The sequence below is a fragment of the Lissotriton helveticus genome, chromosome 8 (genome assembly GCF_964261635.1).
Source record: "Lissotriton helveticus chromosome 8, aLisHel1.1, whole genome shotgun sequence".
In the NCBI taxonomy this organism is placed as follows: Eukaryota; Metazoa; Chordata; class Amphibia; order Caudata; family Salamandridae; genus Lissotriton; species Lissotriton helveticus.
In genome coordinates, this window is record NC_136069.1 from 1582457113 (window position 1) to 1582481261 (window position 24149).

Below are 24149 nucleotides of genomic sequence, written 5' to 3' on the forward strand. Positions count from 1 at the left end.
GATTGCCCAAACAATTGATCAACTTGAAGCTGGGTTTCCCCTTATGGGACCACAAGACAAGCAGAGAATTTTAACTATGTGCTTACCCATTGGACTGGTTCCCACTCTTGGAAACTGCAACACCTGAGAGTCTATTTTTGCCACAGTCTATACTCTCTGTCATCGCACTCCCTTAATGGCCATTCTACTAAACGTCCTCAAACAGATACAAAATTAATATAGGGCAGATCCTCCCCTGAATTTGGGGATGACACAAATGGGTAATGTTCCTCTAGTCTCCGAAATGATTCTCTCTAATTTTAAAGGTGAAATAGCATTCCTGGCTAAATGGCAATGACTTACCACAGTGGCAGTAGCTGACCGCAAACGTGAGTTACCAATCATCATAGCTAATGTATATACATCCCTAGAACACAATATTTTGAGAATCAGATGTCCAGTAAAAGCTCATGGCAAACCTACACTGAAATGTATGCCAGACCACCCTGTGAGTTTGCTAAAAAACCAAGGGATAAATCTAAACAGCAACAGAAAGGTAAACCTCACAAAGGTTTTCCACCCTCCGAGTCCTCTGAGAGATGGTACGATTTTCGTGATCGCACTAAAATCAAGACTGAGCTTGATACAATCATGTGTTACGTCAGCAGGCGTGTCAGGGCAAATCTGGCCACTGAATGTGTACAGATTTAACCCTGAAATTAAGAGGCCTGAGTTCTAATCACAACTTCATATATTTTGGTAAAATTGAATAGTTCCTAGATACTGGTGGTACACCTCTGTTAAGTACTGTGTCAAGAAACTGTATCATCATACAGTTCAATCTGGAAGCATGCTAAGCCTGCTCTTCCTGTAGCATTGATTCTACACTGGAGGTTAACAGAAAGAGCCAAATAGATATGCTGACTATATGAGCAAGACAAGATGAGCCCTGAGGGTGAAAGTAGCTCAAAGTTCAATCAATTTAGTCACAGTAAACACGATGCAGATTTGCTATTGTACTGTTTTTTAATTAACTTAAAATGAGTTCACCTTTTAAAATGCTTAACTTTGAATAAGTTAGAAAAAAAATCAAAACTACCATGAAGTGCACAAAAGAACAAACAAAATAAAAAGGGATTATCCATACTACTGGAACATCTCAATATCCATATCGCCATCTACAGTATAAAGTATGTAACAACCTGCAATCCATAAAGAGCACCTGTAATTGTATTCTTCAAAATACTATTAGGCATTAGTATTGCACGAAGATTCAAAAGGAAAGAAAGCCAACATTGATTCAAATGTATTAACCCATTCTCCAGATTGGAAAGAAAAACTCTTGCCATCACTTCATGTCCCGATTATGACCTCAGCTCATTGTTTGATATTACATTTGAATAGTCTATCAGACCTATATGGATCAATTCCCTTGCAATAAGCATACATTTCTCAACCATCTTTTTTCTCAAAGGGATACATTAGAGTGGTCTTCCCCCAAACAGTTTGTCTTTACCACTCCTGTTTTGCTGAAATAAATTTTTGTTGGCCTTAGGATTCTGTGCACTTTACCACTGTTAACAATTGACAAAGTGCTTGTGTTGACTCCATAAAGTAAAAAAAATGGCTTGCTCCTGATCAGCATATTTTTTTACGTATAAGTCCCTAGTACAGTGGGACACCATAAACTCAGGACTGGTAAACTAAATGGTACTAGTTAGCCTGCCACCCACTTACACTAGCCCCCTAAACATTTCTCAGGCAGCCTGTGGGCATTTTAAAACTGCCAATTCAAATTGGCAGAATAACCCCTTAGCAAAGACTAAACCTTTCTTTTTCAATACATATAAGTCACCCAATAGGTACGCCTTAGAAAGCCCTTAGGGCAGTGTGCAATGTATTTAAAAAGGTGGACATGTATTTTTACAATTTACATGTCCTGGTAGTGAAAAACTCCTAAATTCATTTTTCAATCCTGTAAGGCCTACCTCTCTCATAAGATAACAGTGGGTTAATTTATTACATTGAATAAGTAATAACTTGTGTTTGAGAACAGGTAGAAGGCTTATTTATGGTGTCAATTAATATTTGAAATTTTACTAAATTTTTCTATATGGTGTGGGATTTTTCTTGTGTTGTATTTTCACTTCACTACTGTTTGAGTACTGCATAAACACTTAACACATTGCCTCTAAGTAAAGCCTGATTGCATTTGCGCCTAGCTACCGGAGAGTTAAGTGCAGGTTAATTTGGTGACTCTTTGTTAGTTCACCCTGACAATGATGGTGACTTGCTTGAGAAGGGCTCACTCCCCCCTTAACCAATAACCTAATTTATGACAGAGACATTTTCCAGTCTTTAAATTTCATATGTAGCGGCTAACTGAAAGGGGATGTGAATAGATTTCTTCCCCAAAAAAATAATCCATTTCTAATGCTGGAATACTAGGACCGGTATTATAAAAAGGGTCCTGTAGCACAACAGGTGTGTGTGTATGTGTGGGTGCGTGTGTGTGTGTGTGTGTGTGTGCACCCACTTTCTGCTCCTTTCCGCACTTTGGTATTACAGAAGGGGCCAAAGATGCTTCTGCATCCCCTTTTAATAATACAGCTTGCACTTTGTCAGGTGGCACAGTCCACTACATTCTTAAAATTGGCCCAGATGACAGCTTTGAAGCTCATTCTTCATATTGCTTGTTGCTTGAAAATATATCTAGCTTATTTTAACCAATGTAATGTCAACCTTGAGCATTTATCGTGTGTTCTGTTTATTTACAGGGATGTTCCCTTAATGAAATACGCATAATCTTCCGAAATTAGGTGTTTTATATTTAGTCATAAAATTGATCTGCTAATTCTGAAACAATGTTTTGGGGGTATAAAAAGAACACTACAGAAAATAAATTCAAAAACACTATTAAGATTTAATTCTGAAAAAATCTCATTTTCATGGAGGTTTGCATTTCATCACCTAATGTTCATACAACCTTTAATTTTTGTACCTTCCAGTTTTTTGTTTGCTGTCATGGACTTCTCCAGCTCTCCCAGCTCCTAGTTTCCGGATATCTCAAAAGCTCGATTTCAACAATAGAGAAGCGTTTTGGATTTTCAAGTCAGATGTCTGGACTACTGGCTTCATTCAATGAGGTACGTATGATTAAGCTGTTTATGAACCTATATCAAGAAATATTCATTTATAAAATTTGAATACACTTTGATGAACAATATTTATCACACTTGTTCGAAATGACAGTAAGGAAACTGAAATGATACCTGCTACCTTCCTAGCCCAACACACAGTAGGAAAGATTAGCAAACTCTGCTATTTTCCTTGCAATGCAGACAATTCTAAAGATGCACATTCAAGTACTTCAATTACAATTTATCATTATCTGTTAAGGATTTATGAAGAATTCTTTCAACCTTATATTTGGATCATGATGTGTTGTATATGGACTAAGCATCCACTACAACGCCCTACTCCTAATTCTGTAAATCTGAATACGAGAAATAAAGCTAATAGATGATTTAATTTTGATAACATGTTTCTGGCCTGCATGATGGAGAGAGATCTCTGAGTAAGTTTTCTAGATAGTTTAGATTGCCTGAGTTGAGGTTGAAAAGTGAAGACGAATTGTGGGTGTGAGAGGAGTAAGTTAATAGTAAGTTATTGGTTTTAACTATGACCTTTTCAGCTTTTACACACCACAGGCTTCTATTGGCAGGGTCTGATAGGGCTGTTGGAAAGATCTTAGGTGCACCAAAGCTTACTGAGTGACAGGAAGTAAGCTTTATGGAATAAGTTGTTTAGCCTGAACAATCCTCTCCTTTCAGGAGTGAGGAATGTCCATTTACTCTGGGCAAATACTGTAATTTGTAAACTCCAATTTCAGTCTTGGTAGGTGACTAAATAACATATATTTAATAGAATTTAATATTCAACATGGGGCATGGCCAATCCTACTTATCATATACCACAGAATTTGTTTGAGCTCCTTCACTGTTTATGAATTAGTAGTATTGTAATGCATGAAACACGTTTTATCATATGTTTTTAATACTTTGTTGGGTTTATAAGGGTAAAGGGTAGGAAGTAATTTATGTTGAATTAATTACTAATTAGTTGTTAATTAACATAAATTAATTAAGTGACAATTAATTATGGTAATTGCGTAATTCATTTCAGGTGCAGGCTGTGAGGTTTATCGGTGTAAAGGGTGGGAAGTGATTTATGTTTAATTAATTAATAATTTGTTGGTCATTAATCTTAATTAATTGATATTTAATTAGGGAACTTGTTTATTTTGTGTGTGTGGGTTTTGTCAGTCAGTCAAATTTGCTTTATTCGAGGTAAAAAAACTCATAAAAGCATGAAACATTTAAAACCATTACATCCACAGTAACAAGTTTAAAACATATTTACAACCTCTAAAAAGATTTAAAAATGATAAAGCATCGTGACATCAATAATATTAAAATTCATCAGTAGAACCTAAAATTCATACAATTATTTAGCCAGTATAAGCACAAAGAGACCGGGTTCTCATTAGCTGGGAGAGCAAAAAATGGCCTACTATTGAGCAAGAGATTTCCTTCTGATAGCCCATGCCCAACCCAAGAATTTAGCAACTGCCACAGCAATGATTGGTAAAGAACTGGTGCCGATGATCCTGAGGGCCACGTCACTCTCTCTCGTGCCACGCTGTTTGCACATAGCCCTCAACCAGACACATCGAGGGACTGAGTAAGCCCCGCACACAAAAAGTATGTGGGGAATAGTCTCAGTCTTGATTTTACAGACTGGGCAATCATGGGAATTGCCCTCTGCCCATCTACCGGTTAGTGATCTAATTGGGAGAGACCCCACTCTAAGCTGGAAGTATAGCTTCCTGTCCTGGGGTTTGGTTATAATGTCCCAGTAGGTCTCAAGGAAGGGGGAAGCTTTTACTTCCAGAAATTGTCCCTCCAAGGAAGAGGGATCGGCATCATTCCAATTCCAATAAGGGTAAAGGGTAGGAAGTAATTTATGTTGAATTAATTACTAATTAGTTGTTAATTAACATAAATTAATTAAGTGACAATTAATGATGGTAATTGCGTAATTCATTTCAGGTGCAGGCTGTGGGGTTTATCGGTGTAAAGGGTGGGAAGTGATTTATGTTTAATTGATTAATAATTTGTTGGTCATTAATCTTTGTTAATTGATATTTAATTAGGGAACTTATTTATTTTGTGTGTGTGGGTTTTACTTTGATAGGGGTAAAGGGTAGGGAGTAAATTCATTTTACTTACTTTATAATTGTTTGTTAAATACTATTAGTTTTTTTATTGAAAATACAAATTAGTTGCAGAATATTTTTTAACAGTTTAATTTTAGCTGTGGGTTGCGGGATTATATGGGTAAAGCGTACCTTGCGGGTGGGGGTGTAGAAGCAGAGTCATCTGTTGAGGTATGCTGGTCCGGTGTTGTGGAGTGCCTTGTGTGCGTGGGTGAGGAGCTTGAAGGTTATCCTCTTGTTGACGGGGAGCCAGTGCAGGTCTCTCAGGTGGGGTGTGATGTGGCTTTCTGGATGTGTTGAAGCCGTTTCAGGGGTGTGGCCGAGGCTCCTGCGTAGAGGGCGTTTCCGTAGTCCAATCTGCTGCTGAAGAGGGCCTGGGTGACGTTTTTCTTGTTTCGGTGGGGATCCACTGGTAGATCTTGCAGAGCATGCAGAGGGTGTAGAAGCAGGAGGAAGAGACAGCGTTGGCGTTGCATAGTCATGGAGAGGGTGGAGTCGAGGATGACCCCTAGGTTGCGTGCGTGGTTGGTGGGTGTTGGAGCTGTTCCCAGTGCGGTTATCTACCAGGAGTCGTCCCAGGCCAAGTCGGTGGATCCAAGGATGAGGACCTCCTGTCAGACGAAGTCTTCCTCGGGGTCTGTCGTGAAGTTATAAGGACCCACCTCTTGATACCTCCAATTCCGAATGTAATAATTACACAGAATCTTGGAGTGATCAAGCGGGGGGGAAAAGGGAATTAGGAAGGGAACAGCAGGGAAGGAGATCTGAAAAGGAAAAGTTAAACAACAAATACTTTCAAGCCTAATACCAGACTATGAACCTTTAAATCAAAACTGAGAGTTTTCCTAACTCAAGCCTCAGCAACAAAAAGGATTCCAAAATCCCTGCAATTAACAGAGACTAACTGTATTCTGGGCCATTGCCACTAGTTCACAATCACTAGTACAAGCCTTTTCCTTATAGTTTGTAAATTGCGACTTTTTGTTGTAAATAGCGACAGAAATTCCTCTTCAATGAAACGAAATAATACGCCTTTCCAGTAAATAGATTTCTTTACCATGGGCATAGATTGGTGCTGACAATTTGCTGAGTTTCCTACTCAGAACACAATCAAAACAAAGTATTCACACATTCACATGAGAAATCACTTGATGAAGATTCTTATGAATTGCGCCAAAACTGTTCCATAAATTAGCAATACATTAGCGCGTTGTAATGATCAAAGAATAAACAGTTCAAAAGATTTTACTCAGTTTTCAGATGGGGAGCGTAGTATTGCGCAAAGATAATACACAAAATGAATCAGAGACTTGTGACATTCAATATGCAAATTGGGTTTAGATTAATTACTTCCTTATTTGTAAATCCACAGTAATATGGCTAATTAGCTTCAAGTTCTCTCCCCTACCTGTAGAGTACGACCTACTCTACTGAAATGGAGATCAGGCAAGCTTCTGAATACCCTCGGCGTTCTCTTCAATTCAGCAGAACGATCGCCGAAGAAACTGCATGCTGCCACGCCCCCTGGAACCTCTCTGAAGCCTCCGATAGAAATCAGCTCCTGGAAGGCCAAAAGATAACAACGCAGCGGAGAAACAAGAACCCCCTGCTTCCTCTCTGAAACGCTAGGAATAGTGAGCACGGCAGCTTGGGCGCGGTCGCGTAAGATAACGTGACAACGCCCAAGCGCGAGCTCACGCATGCGACCTGACAGGGAAAGCTCACGCATTACGCGGACGCTTTCAGGGTGCAAAACCTCACGCATTAGGCGGAGAGGGAGAAAACACAGGTTTAAACACACAGGAACACTTAAACACTGAATGACAGTTCTACAAAGGGGGCTAACAGTGTTTTGCAGCAGGTTTTGCACACATCAGCCACCAACGCCCACCCAATGTTGCCAGATGCATCTTGCCACACAAGGGCACGCTACAGAGTGGGGCGGGCCCTAGACCGCAAGCCACCCTAGCCCTGACAGTATTCCCCCCTCCCAGGAGCGGTCTAGGGCCCGGCTTCGAAGGATGAAGGAGGTGGAAACGGCGCAACAGGCGAGAGGCATGTATATTCTCAGCAGGCTCCCAAGAATCGTTCTCAGAACCATATCCTTTCCATGAAACAAGATACCATAACTTGGAGCCCCTACGCTTGGAATCCAGTATGTTTTGCACTTCAAACTCCCACGCACCATGAACCAAAACCGGAGCTGGCCGAGGAGCCAAGTTTTGACCAGCAGGTTTCAGAAGGGAAGTATGAAACACAGGATGGATCCGCAAAGATCTAGGTAGCAACAACTTAAAAGTCACAGGGTTGACCTGACGAAGCACTGGATATGGACCAATGAATTTGGGTTGAAACATACTTTTATGCTTAAAGTGCAAGTTTTTTGTGGACAGCCAGACCTTATCCCCAGGAACGTACGTCGGACCTGGACGATGTCTTTTATCATACTGTTCTTTATACTTCTCTTTGCTGTGCAATAAGCGTTTGTGAATCTGTTGATGTATTGTCTGCATGAGTTGCACAGCGTCTCTTACTGCTGGTGTATCACTCATATCTTTAGGCAGAGTCAAAGGAATAGTATTAGGTACATATCCATAAAGAGCCTCAAAAGGAGAAGATCCCGTGGAAGAATGGGGTGAAGTATTGTATGCAATTTCTGCAATCCAAAGTAAATCCAACCAAGATCTCTTGGAATCCGCAACATAACATCTTAAGTACTGTTTTAATGTCTGATTCAGTCTTTCGGTTTGCCCATCAGTTTGTGGGTGATAACTGGTGGACATGTTAGAGGTAATCTGCAAACTTCGACACCATTGTTGCCAAAACTTTGAGGAGAACTGTGAACCACGGTCCGAAAGTAAAACTGAAGGCAAGCCATGTAATCGTACCACATTTTGCAGAAACAGTTGAGCCAATTGACCAGCAGTGGGCAGTCGTTTACAAGCAATAAAATGTGCATACTTCGTTAAACTATCAACGACCACTAGAATCACTGAATGTTGATTGACAGAGGGCAGATCGGTAATGAAGTCCAAAGAAATGTGTTTCCATGGTTCAGATGGCGTTGGCAGTGCTTGTAACAAACCTTTTGGTTTAGTGTGATCGGTTTTGAATCTAGCACAGGTTTCACAGTCTTGAGACATCTTAAGCACATCTTTTTGTAGAGTTGGCCACCAAAATAATTTTTGTATCTTTTCCACAGATTTTTTGGAACCAGGATGCCCAGCCATGGGGTGCGAATGTAACCAATTGAACACAGTTTCTTGCAATTCTTTGGAAGGCAAATAAACCTGTTTTCCATGAAAAGGTATCCCTTCTTTGATTGTCTGATTACAACTTGGGTTCAACCATTGTTTCCACTGAGAAGGAGGAAAACTTTCGTGAATATTCTCCAAAAATTGATCTGCAGATAGTACACAGATTACTTTGTCAGGGTCAATTATTGATTGCGGTGTTCCTTCAAATCTATGCAAAGAAGAGTCTTTTCTGGATAAAGCATCAGCTTTTTTATTGTCTTGACCAGGACGATAAGTCACGATAAAATCATATTCAGCAAAAAACATCATCCATCTCAGTTGTCGAGGAGTTAACATTCTGGCAGAACTCGTGAACTGCAAATTTCTATGATCTGTATACACCGTCACGGTAAATCTTGCACTCATTACATAATGTCTCCATTCTTTAAAAGCTTCAAGAATAGCTAATAGTTCTTTTTCAGCTATAATGTAATTTTGTTCAGCTGGATTTAATTTTCGAGACATATAGGCGACTGGGTGCATTTGTCCGGTAGTGCGGTGCCTTTGAGATAAGATGGCTGCAATGGCTACATCAGAGGCATCAGCTTCTACAATGAAAGGTTCCTCGACATTGGGATGCATTAGAATTGGTGCTTCCGTAAAAGCTTTCTTCAGGGTCTGGAAGGCTTTTTCAGCTTCAGGAGTCCAATCGAATTTCACCTTTTTCCTCAATAACCGTGTGATGGGAGCTACCACAGAGGAGAAATTATCAATAAAGCGACGATAAAAGTTTGCAAATCCCAGGAAACATTGTATGTCTCGGACTGATCTTGGAGTAGGCCATTCAGCAACCGCCTTAATTTTTCTGTCAGTCATTTTCATGCCAGTTGGTGTAAGGAGAACCCCAAGAAATTCTACTTCTCTAACGTGGAAATCGCATTTAGATAGCTTGCAATATAAGTTGTGCGACTGGAGAGTGCTCAACACCTTTTTGACGTGCTCTTCATGTTCTGCTACTGAATCGGAGTAAATCAAGATATCGTCTATATAGACGATAACGAAAAGGTCTAAAAATTCCTTTAAGGCATCATTTAAGAAAAACTGAAAAGCTGCTGGTGCATTGCACAGACCAAATGGCATTACCAAATACTCGAATAAACCATAACGAGTCTTAAATGCAGTCTTCCACTCATCACCGTTTCTAATGCGCACCAAATGGTAGGCTCCCCTTAGGTCCAGTTTCGTGTAGATCACTGCCCTCTTGACTTGGTCCAATAGAACGGGAATGAGCGGCAAAGGATATTTATTTTTGATTGTGATTTTATTCAAGGCCCTAAAGTCAATGCAAGTTCTTAATTCTCCGTTTGCCTTAGGAATGAAGAATAACGGAGATGCTGCCGGGGACTTGGAAGGGCGGATGAAACCATTTTCTAAATACTGGTCAAGATATTTTCTTAAATGTTGATTCTCTTTTTCTGACAAAGCATAAATTCGACAATTTGAGACACTAGAACCAGGCACGAGATCAATTTGACAGTCGTAGCTACGATGCGGTGGAAGGAGGGCTGCCTTTTCTTCACTAAAAACCTCTGCATACTCCTTATAAATTTTAGGTAGGACTGTCTCTTTTTCTTCAGCAGTGGCCAATTGACTTATGGTTGGTTTAGAAGTTTTTAAACAAGTAGAATGGCAGTATTCAGACAGGAAGTTCAGTTCTCTCTTTTGCCAATCAATAAACGGATTATGTAAACAAAGCCAAGGCATCCCGAGGATAAAGCCATATTGAGGTGCTTGAATAACATCAAACTGTATCTTTTCCTTATGCAACTGTTGCTTAACATCTTCACAGTACATAGTCACTTTAGTAGTTTGCATGGTTACTGGACCTCCAGCAAGTATTTTCCCATCAACTGCTTGAACAATCTCCGGAGTTTCCTTTTGTTCACAGATTATTCGCAGGCGTTGAGCAGTTTCTAAATCTACAAAATTACCTGTTGCTCCAGAATCAATTAGAACCTCCATTTGGCACGTTTCATGAGTTAACCGAATTTGGACAGCTAATCTGAAATGTGCTTTGTAGTTGGACACACATGAATTGACTGAAGGGAAGGCAATGGTTCCCAAGAGATCTCCCTTAAAACATCTTGGGCAAGTTAGTTTTCCGACTTCTGATCGGTTTTTTCTATTGCTGCTGTCTTACTGAAATTTGAAAACTTGCCTTTTGGTTTCGTCAAACAATCCTTCACAAAATGACCCTTGCGACCACAATAAAGGCATTGTCCATTCTTGCGCCTATTGTCTTTTTCTTCTTTAGATAAAGGTTGTCTAAGGGTCCCGATTTCCATTGGCTCAGAACTAGATTCAGAATGCGCAAATTGAGGTCTGGATTTAGTTTCCGTTCTCCAAGTAGGTTTATCAACTCTTTTCCTATCTGATCTTCGTTCAGAGAGTCTATGATCTAAACGTAGGGTTAGATTGATCAATTCAGAACACACTGTTGGTTGTGGGTCAATTTGCGCCAGAACATCTTTTAGATCGTCTTTTAACCCTTGATAGAAAAGAGCCGCTCTCTTTTCTTCTGGCCAAGAAGTTTCGGCTATTAATCTGTTAAAATGTGACAAGTAAGCAACCAGATCCCTGTTTCCTTGTTTTAATTGGAGTAGTTCTCGATCAGCAGATGAGGTCACAGTACGTCGATCAAAAACTTTTTCAAATTCTTCAACAAAGCGTTTCCAATTATATAACAAGGTATCATCTTGTCTAACCAAAGGAACTGCCCAGTTTGCTGCATCTCCAGTTAAATAAGAAATTAGAAATGCTATTCTGGACTGAGGGGTTGGAAACGCAGCTGGTCTGCAAGCAAAGTGTAGTTCTATTTGAGTCAAGAAGATCTGTACCTTGGAAGAATCCCCAGAAAAACGCTCGGGAGCTGCTAAAGGGATCTGGGGTGGAACAGTAACGGCAATGTTTGTAGCTGCCCTACCAGCACCAGTATCTTGAACATCTTCTGGAAGAGGGGTTCTTTGCAGTTGAATATTATCTACTTTAGCAGCTAATACAGTGGTTGCATTCATAGTCTCTTTTAAATCTGCTTGCATACGCACAATGGCCGACATTAAATCATTGATTGTAGCCATTATGACTTCACGATCAGACCGGGAGGAAAATAATTCGTGGGCTCACTATTCTGTCAGACGAAGTCTTCCTCGGGGTCTGTCGTGAAGTTATAAGGACCCACCTCTCGATACCTCCAATTCCGAATGTAATAATTACACAGAATCTTGGAGTGATCAAGCGGGGGGGAAAAGGGAATTAGGAAGGGAACAGCAGGGAAGGAGATCTGAAAAGGAAAAGTTAAACAACAAATACTTTCAAGCCTAATACCAGACTATGAACCTTTAAATCAAAACTGAGAGTTTTCCTAACTCAAGCCTCAGCAACAAAAAGGATTCCAAAATCCCTGCAATTAACAGAGACTAACTGTATTCTGGGCCATTGCCACTAGTTCACAATCACTAGTACAAGCCTTTTCCTTATAGTTTGTAAATTGCGACTTTTTGTTGTAAATAGCGACAGAAATTCCTCTTCAATGAAACGAAATAATACGCCTTTCCAGTAAATAGATTTCTTTACCATGGGCATAGATTGGTGCTGACAATTTGCTGAGTTTCCTACTCAGAACACAATCAAAACAAAGTATTCACACATTCACATGAGAAATCACTTGATGAAGATTCTTATGAATTGCGCCAAAACTGTTCCATAAATTAGCAATACATTAGCGCGTTGTAATGATCAAAGAATAAACAGTTCAAAAGATTTTACTCAGTTTTCAGATGGGGAGCGTAGTATTGCGCAAAGATAATACACAAAATGAATCAGAGACTTGTGACATTCAATATGCAAATTGGGTTTAGATTAATTACTTCCTTATTTGTAAATCCACAGTAATATGGCTAATTAGCTTCAAGTTCTCTCCCCTACCTGTAGAGTACGACCTACTCTACTGAAATGGAGATCAGGCAAGCTTCTGAATACCCTCGGCGTTCTCTTCAATTCAGCAGAACGATCGCCGAAGAAACTGCATGCTGCCACGCCCCCTGGAACCTCTCTGAAGCCTCCGATAGAAATCAGCTCCTGGAAGGCCAAAAGATAACAACGCAGCGGAGAAACAAGAACCCCCTGCTTCCTCTCTGAAACGCTAGGAATAGTGAGCACGGCAGCTTGGGCGCGGTCGCGTAAGATAACGTGACAACGCCCAAGCGCGAGCTCACGCATGCGACCTGACAGGGAAAGCTCACGCATTACGCGGACGCTTTCAGGGTGCAAAACCTCACGCATTAGGCGGAGAGGGAGAAAACACAGGTTTAAACACACAGGAACACTTAAACACTGAATGACAGTTCTACAAAGGGGGCTAACAGTGTTTTGCAGCAGGTTTTGCACACATCAGCCACCAACGCCCACCCAATGTTGCCAGATGCATCTTGCCACACAAGGGCACGCTACAGAGTGGGGCGGGCCCTAGACCGCAAGCCACCCTAGCCCTGACACCTCCGTCTTGTCCGAGTTCAGCGTCAGTCAGCTTTTCCTCATCCATTCGTTGACAGCCTTCATTCCTTCGTGGAGGTTGGTTTTGGTGGTGTGTGGGTTGTTGGTGAGGGAGAGGATCAGCTGGGTGTCATCGGCGTAGAAGATGATTTTGAGGTCGTGCAGTTGGGTGATGTGGGGGAGAGGTATCATGTAGATGTTAAACAGCGTTGGGCTGAGGAATGAGCCCTGGGGTTCGCCGCAGATGATCTCAGTGGTTTTGGAGCGGAAGGGGGAGGCGGACACTCTGTGTTCTGCCAGATAGGAAGGAGGTGGTACAGTCCAGGGCCTTCTCTTGGATCCCGGCATTGTGGAGGTGTGATCATAGTGTGCGGTGGCAGACCGTGTCGAAGGCAGCTGACAGGTCCAGGAGGATGAGGGCCGTGGATTCTCCATTGTCTAGCAGTGCCCTGATGTCATCGGTGGCGGTGATCAGGGCGGTTTCGGTGCTGTGGTTGCTATGGAACCCTGACTGGGACGGGTCCAGGATGCTGTTCTCCTCGAGGTAGCGGGTCAGTTGTTTGTTGACCGTCTTCTCGATGATCTTCGCCGGGAACGGGAGCAGGGAGATGGGCCAGAAGTTCTTGAGGTCCTTGGGGTCAGCTCCTGTCTTGAAAGTTTCGGTGTGATTAGTCGAGCGGGGCCGAGATAAAAGGGGGGTCCTAAAACATGTTTTCCCCATGTAATTTTCCATAGGAAACTGTAAACAAAGCTGCAGCCGGAACTGCTGAACGGAATTACACCAAAGTTGTCAAAAAGGTAGCCCTTGGTTAGGAAAGCGCCCTGTTTGTTAAATGGTGTAAATCCGTTCAGTAGTTGCTGAGAAATTTGAAAAAGAAAAAGTTTTGATATCTGGGGAAGCGGTGGGTTCGCGAACCCTCCCGACCACGAGCTTCATTCATATTGGCTGCCAACACTTCAAACCAGGAAGTGTTGGCAGCTATCTTGTGACTCAGTAGAACCGAGTCACAAGAAAACAGTGGAAAAAAGGTTAAAGCAGAAGAAAAGGGGGCAGAGTAGAAACACCCTGACCCCCTAGGCCTGCTCAGGGGTTTCCACACGGACCCCCAGGGCCCAAAAGAGCATTTTTTTAAATAATTTCGGCGGAAAGCACGATGGGGTCGCGAATTCCGCTGAAAATATTTTTAAAAATGAGGTTTGGACTCCTGCGCTTCGTTTTGACAAAGCCCCGGGGTGGGCCAGGTCCCGGGGGCACTTGCAAATTCATTTGCAGGGCCTACAGGGGACCCTGCAGCCCCGGGGATTGCCACCTCCCCGGGGCCTATATTAGTGTATGCGTAGGGCTATGCGGTCTCCAGCAAGCCCCCGGGGAGCGCCACCTCCTCGGGACTGAAAAACAAATGCATGGGGGTCTTTCAATCCCCCCCACGCTGCCCCGGGGACCGCCACCTCCCCAGGGCTTTCAAAATAAACCGTGGGGGTGCACGGCCCCCGAAGCCCCGTGGACCGCCACCTCCCTGGGGCTCTGTAATTAATATCTAATAAATGCGTCCATCTCGGAAAATATGCCCCTCGTGACACACATTTCACCCATCTCATGGATTGTGACTATTTCAGTTGAGTTTATCACAAATCACACCCCTTTTCCCCTCCAGTCCCAGGGTCTCCGGACTCCCCAGACTCCCTGTGTGGCCCCTCTAGCCTCGGATGGGCAGCGGTGTCTGCGAGGGGAGGCTCCAGTCACTTGCCAGACAGAGGAATGTGCACAGCGCTGTGGCGGTGGCTGCTGCCTCCCCTGCTGCGCAGGAGCTGGTACAGCCAGCTCTGTGGGAGGAGAGGGGGACCGCGCTCCTGCGAGAGCTGGGGAGGAGGATGGGGGTACCAATAGCAGCATGGCTATGCTTAGGATGTGGGTTGGCTTCCCAGCGCTGGCTCCCACACCCAGACCCCACCCTGCAGAGGGAAAAGCCCACCGGGTAAAGTGAACACCTCTGGAGCCTTCAGGGTGATCGCAGTGGGCAGAGACCTTGAGCCTGTGAGAGTGTGTGTGTGTTTCTGCCTCAGTCGGTGTGTGCAGCACGAGTGTGTACAGTGCACATGGGTGCGCATGCATGTATGAGTGTGTGCAGTGCGGGTTGGAAATTATCTGTTTGTACATTGTGGATATAGTACGTGGGTTTTGTGCCTTTGTCTTTGTGTGCGGGAGGGTGCAGTGTTTTAAGGAATGACTGTGTGGAATGTCTGTGTGTTTGTGGAGGCGTGTGTTTGTGTGTACGCCTGTGTTTCTGTATTGCTTTGGGAATGAGCAGTGGCTATATTGTCTAAATATGTGTCTTTGCAGTTAGGAACGAACAGAATAAATGTGAGCGAGCAGCGTGTGTTTATATGAATTTGAAATATTAGGTGTCTGTATGCGCATGCAGTGTGTGCCTATATAAGTTCGGGAATGGTCTGTGTGTTTGTGCATGCAGTGTGTGCCTTTATGTGGTTGGGAATGGTCTGTGAGTGTGCTCTTGCAGTGTGTTTCCTCTATGGGGTTGGGAATGGTTTGTGTGCCTGTGTACAGTATGTGCCTTTGGGACAATGGTCTGTGTGCTGCGCCAAGTGAGCACCTTTGGGGCTGGGAATGGTCTGTGTCTATGCGTGTAGTCAGACCCCATGTGAGCTTGGAAATAACCTGTGTGTGCCTTCATGTATGCCTACATGGGGTTGGGAATGATGTGTGTGTATGCGTGCAGTGGTTTGTGTGTGTGTGTGTGCCCTCTGTGCCTACACGGGGTTGGAAATGGCCTGTGTTTGCGTATGCAGTGTGTGCATATACGGGGTTGGGAATGTTAGGATTGTACATGGGGCGAGGGTGTCTGCAGACGGGTGCATTTGAGGGGCCGGGGAGGTGCCTGGAAACAACGTGTGTATGTGGGAAACATCCTTTACAACGCAACTTTTACCACGCAGTGCCTTTACGGCGCAACTATTACAATGCATGTCATTACAACGCATTGCGCTAGGGGGCGCTCTAGGATAGGGAATGGATTTAATTTACTATCCAACACCTTCCCTACTATCCACGGGGACTGGAGTTGGAATAGTAAATTAAACTATTCACTATCCAGCACCCCTAAGCGCTATGTGTTGTAACAGCATGCGTTGTAAAAACTGCGTTGTAACAGCATGCGTGGTGAAAGCATGCGTTGTAATGTCATACATCCGTGTATGTTTGTGTGCCTGCAGGTGACATATGTATGTGAGGCAAGGGGTACTTTGCAAAGGCAATTTTGACTGTGGACATGAATCTCTCAGTATGTGCTTGTATTTGGGGCCACTCTAGAGGTCTTGTGTCCACCTAGCTCTCTTATTGCTGGGCGCCCTCTCTTTTCTGTGCTGCTTTTCCAGTACTCTAGGCTGTCCCCCCCAGGTCACCCCCATACTTCGCTCCCTCTCTCTTTGTTCAGCCACTGTCCCTTGACTTCCAATGTCGACCCTCCTCCTCTGGATCTTCACCCCCTCCCCTCTACCCTGCACCCCGCTTGGGTGCTGGACTCCAGGAGTTGCCTCCCATCACCCACCCGTCGGTCCCACACCATCACCAGACTCCCCTCTCCTCTCTGCTCGTGTCTCCCTCTAGTACCCATCAGCCTTCACCTGGTGGTCCCTTCTTTCTCCCACCACCACCAGCCCCTCTACTCTCTCTTTATACAGCCGGAAAAGTCTGAGCTACGACAAGATATATAAAACTATGAATTACAAAACCATGAAAACACCATTATTAAGAACTTTTCACAAGAATATTAATACAATATTAACAGCAACATTTATTATTATTATTATTATTATTATTAACAAAGATAGCAGCACTTGATACCATCCTTTGTCCCTCTCCGCTGAAGAACTGTAACCCCCCCGACCAGTACAGGCTAGGGGGGGGTGTGGTGCTTTCTGAGTATCTAGCAGCACACATACATTAATAAAAACTGCTACCATCAGAGGAAGGATGGAATGGCTGTCACTAGGATTTACGTGCCTTGTGTATCTACTTCTAATGTACATATATACACACATACTTCTAATGTACATATATATATATATATTTACTGAAAAAACATAGGTTTCAGGGATGTTATAGTTAGAAATTATCATTTAAAAAACACATTCCAAATCCGGGGTTACTCTAAATTACAATTCACGATTCAGTAAATATAATAAATACATAACATAAGAATTCTCATTGCAAACAAAATATTATATACATGTAATGAAACAAACTGCCCAGTGCCTTGTTTAAATAGTTGTCTCATACCTCCTCAAAGCAGATATACATCACACGCAGTTGGGAAAGAGGCCATCACCATTCAATATTTTGTTCAAAATGTTCTAGTGGTCTACAAACATGGTAGAAAAACCAAAGGTGGTGATGGACGGAGCATTGACAATACAAACACTCACCCCCAGTCAACTGATCTGGGTTTAATCCATCACCGTTCTTTAGCTCACTCCGCCACCCCAGTTCAGACATGGCCATATGCAAATCAGTCTGACCCTGTGCCTCATGGGAACAGTCCAGCCCGAACTGCCAAGCCATGTCTTCCCTGGACCGGAATCAAGCTTCCCAGGACCGGTTTCTGGCATTACAGCCGTCCTCAGCCGGGCTTGCTTGACTCCAGTGGCAAAGTGAGCCCACAAGGACCCCCAAGGCCCCCCCAAAAATGTTTTTTTTTTAAATTGCGGGTTACCGGGGGGGGCAAAATCCTGGGGGCAATTTACTCTTGCTAAAGGGGGGCCCAGAGGGGCCTCCCAGCCCTGGGGACCGCAACCCTCCCGGGGCTTATTTTAATAGGGTGGGGGGGGCTCTGAGGCCCCCCAGCCCCGGGGACCGCCACCCCCCGGGCTTCTTTTTTTTTATAATAAAAGGGGAGCCCAGAGGGGCGCCCCAGGGACTGCCACCCCCGGGGCTTCGATATTATGTATGTGGGGGATCACGGCCTCCCCCACATCCCCAGGGACCACCACCCCCTGGGGCTTCTTTTAAAAAAAATAAAAAGCAAAAACCTGTGTGGGGGGCTCAAGCCCCCCACATGCCCCGGGGACCTCAACCTCCCTGGGGCACTAATATTTTAAAAAGGGGGGTCCGTGATGGACCCCCTAGCATCCCTGGGGCTTTTAACTGGTGGAAGGGGGGCCGCGCGGCCCCCCCCTCCTGGAGCCTGGGGACCGCCACCCCCCAGGGCCGGCTCCTGCAGTGTCCCGGGGTGCCTACCCCGGGACACTGCTGTTTGCTATGGTGGGGCGGGAGCCTCGCGTCTCCCGCCCTACCATAGCAAACTGCTTTGATTTTTCAAATACCAAAGTGGATTGCTTTGCTGTATGGGGATCAGCATGTTAGCTGCTCCCTAAGCAGAAAATCAATGCCGGCTCCCGCAGGACGTTGGGAGTCGGCAAGGACCGTGGAGGTTTGGGGAACCCCCCGCGGCACCCAACGAGGAGGCCAGGCCCCGGGGGATGGATTCTCGGGGCCAAAAGTGGCCACAGGAGGGGGAAAAGAAGCCCCCTCCTGATTACAAAAATAAAATGAAAAAAGGCCCATGCCCTGGGGATGGGGTCCCTGGGGCAGGGTATGGCCTTGGGAGGGGGGCCACGCAGCACCCTTCCCGATTTTTTTTAATACATATTGGGGGCAGGCCCTGAGGGATGGGGTCTCCAGGGCCAAAAAAAAAAGAAAAAGAGGGGAGCTACACAGCCCCTGTTTTTAAAAGTAAAGAAAAAAAAAAACAGGATCGGAAGGAGGCCATGCCCCCCTCCCTGCACCTCTCTGCAAACGCGCCCCCTGGCGTGTAAGGGGAATTGGTTCCCCCTCTGCAAACGCACCAGGGGGCTGTGGTACAGAGAGGTGTAAAAAGGGGCGTGGCCTCATTACACCTCTCTGCAATGCAGCCCCCTGGCGCATACTGGAGGTTCCTGGTCGGCTAGTTGGCCCCCAAGGACCCCCAGTATGCAAGGGGAATTAATACCTTGGCACAAAAGTGTACCGCTTAGTGAGTTCTTACAATTTTTACCACTAAGGAATACCTCCTTTCCCCCATTCCAACATTTTTGTGTGTAAGGTAAAGTCGAGGTCGACTTAATGTATTCTTTACCCAACCTTTCATACAGGCCTGATGGTATATGCTGTAGACAATACTGAAATTGGAAAATCGTCACTGGTATCGTGATGGTGCCATGTATTATCCATTCAATGACAGGCTTCTAAGAAACTGTCAATGGTAATCTTTCCAGTTTCTCAATGCTCAGCACCGTATAGTCTGCTCCTTTTTGTGCCAAAGAGATTTGTTTATCTGTAAGGTTAAGCACAGTAAACAATGACGTGGTATTGATTAAGCGCTATGGCGCGTAGCCTGAAAGGAGATTTTGTAACGTCCAGCCTAGCAGCATTATAGAACGTAATTGAGACTGGCCATGTTGTCACATTAGCAAGTCTTGCTCTATTATGTCAATTGCAGAGGATACAATGCTATCCAAAGAATATATTCTGGAGGACAGAGTTGTTAACCCGTTGTCCACTACAGAGAGGCTTTTCTCTAAATGACTTTGATCAATTTCGCGTATTCTTTCTGTAGTTTCAATTTTTTTATTTTTCATGCTTCGTTGTAAGCAGCGTATATACCGGCGTATATGAAACGTTTTTGACGTGGTTTGAGAGGCCCCATTAAGAAATCTCGCAAATCATTGCCTTCTTTAATTAAAGATAAGTGTTGCTTGATTTCTGGAAGTGTAGATTTCTGTAGCCACTCAAGGCATAGCTTTCCTACACTGTAATTAGTTACTATCCCTGGATGTTGTCTCGTGGAGTATCTTGGATCTGGCATATTCACTGTGAACCCTTGTATTTTGTTCAGGAATCTATCTTGACAGTTATTCGTGTCTGTGGGCCAGATTAACCATTTTTTCCAATCAGGATTAGTTCTGTTTTGAATAAAAATATGTTTTATGTCTACCTCCTTATCCGCAGAGGTATTGCTGTCAGGTGAGGGCTTTGGTATGGACAGTTTGTTTAAATCTTTTATCTTAGCCAGGCCAAGACAAGAAGTTTGTTGAACAGTGTCATTTAAAAACATTATTTGTTCTGGTATAATGCAGGCTCTGAACAAAGCTTCTAAACCTTGCACCTGCCAATCTTTTGTGCCCCAGACAGTTTTTGTCTCAATGTTGTCTTTCCAAAAGTCAAACCCTAATGTAGACAGCTGAGCATAAAAGTTTGCAGAATAAATCTGTTTGGTATTGGTCAGCATTGTTTTCATTCCTGTCTTATTTTCAGTTTTAAAATAAAACATTTCTGGATTTGTAACATTAAACCCTGAGAAGTACGGAAACTTTTCATAAAATGTTTTTGAGTTGCCCTTTGGCGGCGTTGGACAATGTTCCCATTCATTGTAAGTAAAAACATTTCTAGGGCTGCAGATTTATGCAACTACCGGTGACCATAATGATTAAAACAATACATATGTATGTATGTATGTACAAGTATGAGCCAAAGCAGGAGAAAAAGTACACCTAACATAATTCAAAACTCAATCCATGGTGAAACCAGATATGTTTTCTCAAGTTGATGAAAGAGTTCTGTTATTTTTTATTTGAAAGTTTTATTTGCTGGCGTTGCTTCAGATTCACTGGGATCCTCAGAGAAGGTATCAAAGTTAATGAAATAGCCAGAGGCAGTTCTGTCAATTGTTGGAATTGCATCCGGATTACTTGAAATCGCTGGAGCTGTATCTTCTTTTGCCATGTTGGTATAGTCAGATGCAATATCATTGTAGACAGGTGTTTCTTGACGAACTGTTATTTGGGTATCCAGAGGAACAAGTTTCATGGCTTTGTTGCCTAGTCCTTCTTTTCTTACTGCAGGTTCATCAAAGGTTATAAGTCTTTCAGTTTGAACCTCTAGGATTGTAGCAAGATTTGGTCATCTGCTTCATCTTCGGAGTCCACTGGGCCTACTACTTATTATCGGCCACATGATGTGGTTTGACCAGGTCGATAGACACAACTCTGTTCTCCCTTTTACCAGCAAGGGGCGGTAGTAACACTGATCTTGTTCCTTGGATAGCTAAGACAGGTACTGCTTTTCTGTAAGATTGCCCAAATTCCTACTTTACCGCGATCTTTTCCCTGACTAGATCCCCAATCTTTGGAATCCAGACAGGTCTTGCTGGGACAGGTGGTTTTTCTTCAGTGGTCATTTGCTTCTGTATTGTGTTACTCAGACTTCTTCTTGTTTCATGTAAGTCCTGTAAAACAGCCAAACGATCTTCGACATCAAAGGGTTTTTGTTCCACCAGTGAAGTTTGACAATCGAGGTCTTCGATTATCATTCTAGTACCAAACAGTAATTCATATGGAGTGATTCCACCCAGAGAATTTCTTGGCACATTGTTAAGACTACATTGGACACTTATTAGATGTTTGACCCACCCATCACCCGAACCTAATACCTTAGCTGTTATGTATTGCTTTATGTCACGTTTTTTTCTTTCCACTACCGCATTACCCTCAGGATGGAAGGGACTAGAATACCGCAATGCAACGCCCATGCTAGCCATGGCCTCCTTGTAAGCTCGAGAGCTAAACGCAGGACTCTGGTCAGAATGTAGCGTGCCGATTGCGTATGTGCCGATAAAGACTCGCAAATCCTTTATAACAGTTCTGGCGTCAGCCGAGTGCTGGGATCACATCCAAATAAATCTTTTGCAGGAATCCACGGCGACCATGATATATTTATAGTTACCATCCCTTTGTAGGGGACCACAGTAGTCCAGGTAAACACACGCTAGAGGTTTATCTGAAATCAGAAGTGGCGTCTGTGCAGGTCGTTTCACTGTTGAAACTTTTATTTTTTGGCAGATTTCACATTCTAGAACTTAATTTCTAGTTTGTTTCCTTATGCGCGGCCACCAATATCTTTGTTTTAATAATGATACTGTGGCGGAAATTCCTCTGTGTGCAGATGCCAGTCCTTCGTGTGCTGCTAAGATCAGTCCTAACCCATGTTCCATGTTTGGAATTGCCCTATCCCACACTCCAGGGATTCTAGCAAAAGGAACATTATTTGCATCAGTTATGTTAGACCTGGCACCTTGGCGTGAGTCTCCCTTCCACTTTTTGCTGATGTGCCTCAGATGTTTTGCTGGTGTTCGATGCTCAGGGCACTGCGCCACGGCCGACCCGTGCCGCAGTGCAAGTGCTCCCAATGTAAAGTGTATATGTAATTGATTTCCACGATTGGCTTATTTGGTTTACTATCAGTCCCCAGTAAAGTGCACGAGGAGTGCCGGGGCTTGTAGATACAAATGCTGCTAGTGGACCTGCAGCGCTGGTTGCGCCACCCACAGAAGCAGCTTCGTAAGATATGTCTCGGGTCTGCCATTGCAGATCCCGCGTACAGTCCCGTACTGTCAAGCTGACTGCGCAAGTTCCCACACTTGCCAGTCCCTGAACCTTACCTAGCCCTCATATCAGTCACCCCTATGGTAGGCCTACAGGCAGGGTACAACATTGAAGCGTAAGGTAGGACAAGCCTAGAGTGTGGCATGTCCTCGTAGTGAATTACCGCCCTTTTCATTCTTCACTATGGAAGGGCTACCGGTTCTCTTAGGCCAAGATGAGCTGTCGGAACTATTACACGCTATAGTCCTGGCAGACTCAGGGAGCACAGTAGCACGTCGAGTTTAGTATGCCTGAGCTCAGAATAATAAAATACTTCCTTTAGTAAGGTTTATTTTAATATCCTGTGTTTGCAAACGCTACTTTTAGCAAGTTAGCCTTTGCTCGCCTAACTATTTAGCCCGCCTCTGCCAGGATCTGTATCTGTTGTCTGGTTTGTATGAGTGACAGGGCTGGGGAATTCCCGGGGACAGTCTGGGCGCCCAGGTGGTGAATAGGGTGCTTACACCAGGATGGGCGGGCGGAGTAGTCCTAGACTCTGAGTAGGGTTGTGCTCCACCACCACAATGCTGGCTCCACCTCCTGCGGAGCCTCTGATGTCCCTGGCCTGCACCCTGAAAGAAGACGGCAGCTTCCTGTAAACAGAGTACTCCAAAACCGGGTTGAACCAGGCTCAGGCCCCCTGGCCTGCAAAGACAAAAGAAACGCAGTATAAATATAGGAGCTCCGCTCCTTACAAATCAGATCCAGTTTTGACCACGACGAACCTCTGACTAGAAGGACCAAGAGAAGCTGTATCCTGTAAGACTGGCCTGCAGTGGTGCCTTGCTGAGAACGGAGAGGAAAAGACCAGAGAGGACTTTGTAGACTTGTGCCTGAAATGATCTCCAAGGGCTTGATCGAGAGCTTGCCCCCTGAACGGAACCCCAGGAACATTGGGTTCTATCTGCTTGTGCCCGTCTGCTGTTGGGCCTTAGTTCTTATTCCCTCGCCAGAGTTGTGACTCGGGTGCCTTCGCCCACTCCCAGGTCGTGACAGCTCGGAGCCTGGTCGCCCCGCCGCAGAGAGCCCCGCTCATTCCTGAGTTGCTCTCTGCTTCAGTGCCGGGCCGCCCGCTCTCCTGTCACCTCGCCGCTAACGGAGCGCGTTGTGCAGCTCTCATCTTCTCCCGCCGGAATCTCCACGGAGCGCATTCCATAGCCTCGGATGGTCCGTACGTTGTAACGTACCCAACTGTCTCGCTTTGCCCTCCTGCATACTAAGACCCGTGCCGCACCTCAAGAAAGGCCTCCCTGTACCGTGGTACCGGAAGCCTGGTGTTGCACCCGTCTGCCATAGAACGTGATGCCCCTCACAGATCCACGAGTATGACCAGGCGTGCTAAGAAGTAGTACGCCCCGCAGGCCTGAACGGCGCCTCGCCCCGTGAGCTGCATCGATCCCGGATCGCCACAACCCTCCACAGTCCTGCTCCCACGCTTCGCACCTCGAGGGGGCCCGAGCCGGAGAGATCCTCTGGAGAACCGTTGGCCTCGTCCTGAGTCCGCCCTCACCAGTAGCCGCGCCCGAAACGCCTCGGACTTCCACAAGCAAGGTACACCTGAACTCCGTCTCGAGTTCATATCGGATCCAGGGTCCACAACGTTCTTATTTCCCTGTCATCGTACCTTGCTG

General features: G+C 44.5%; 1 protein-coding gene across 2 annotated transcripts in view; it reads left to right on the forward strand.

The window, feature by feature from the left end:
• The window catches only part of LOC144773527 (solute carrier organic anion transporter family member 2B1-like), a 477218-nt gene that overhangs the window by 87105 nt on the left and 365964 nt on the right, over nucleotides 1-24149 (forward strand). For both annotated transcript variants that reach the window (XM_078658588.1, XM_078658589.1), the window contains exon 3: nucleotides 2988-3125. In XM_078658588.1, the coding sequence (XP_078514714.1) occupies nucleotides 2988-3125 (138 nt within the window). The remainder of the gene's footprint in view (nucleotides 1-2987; nucleotides 3126-24149) is intronic.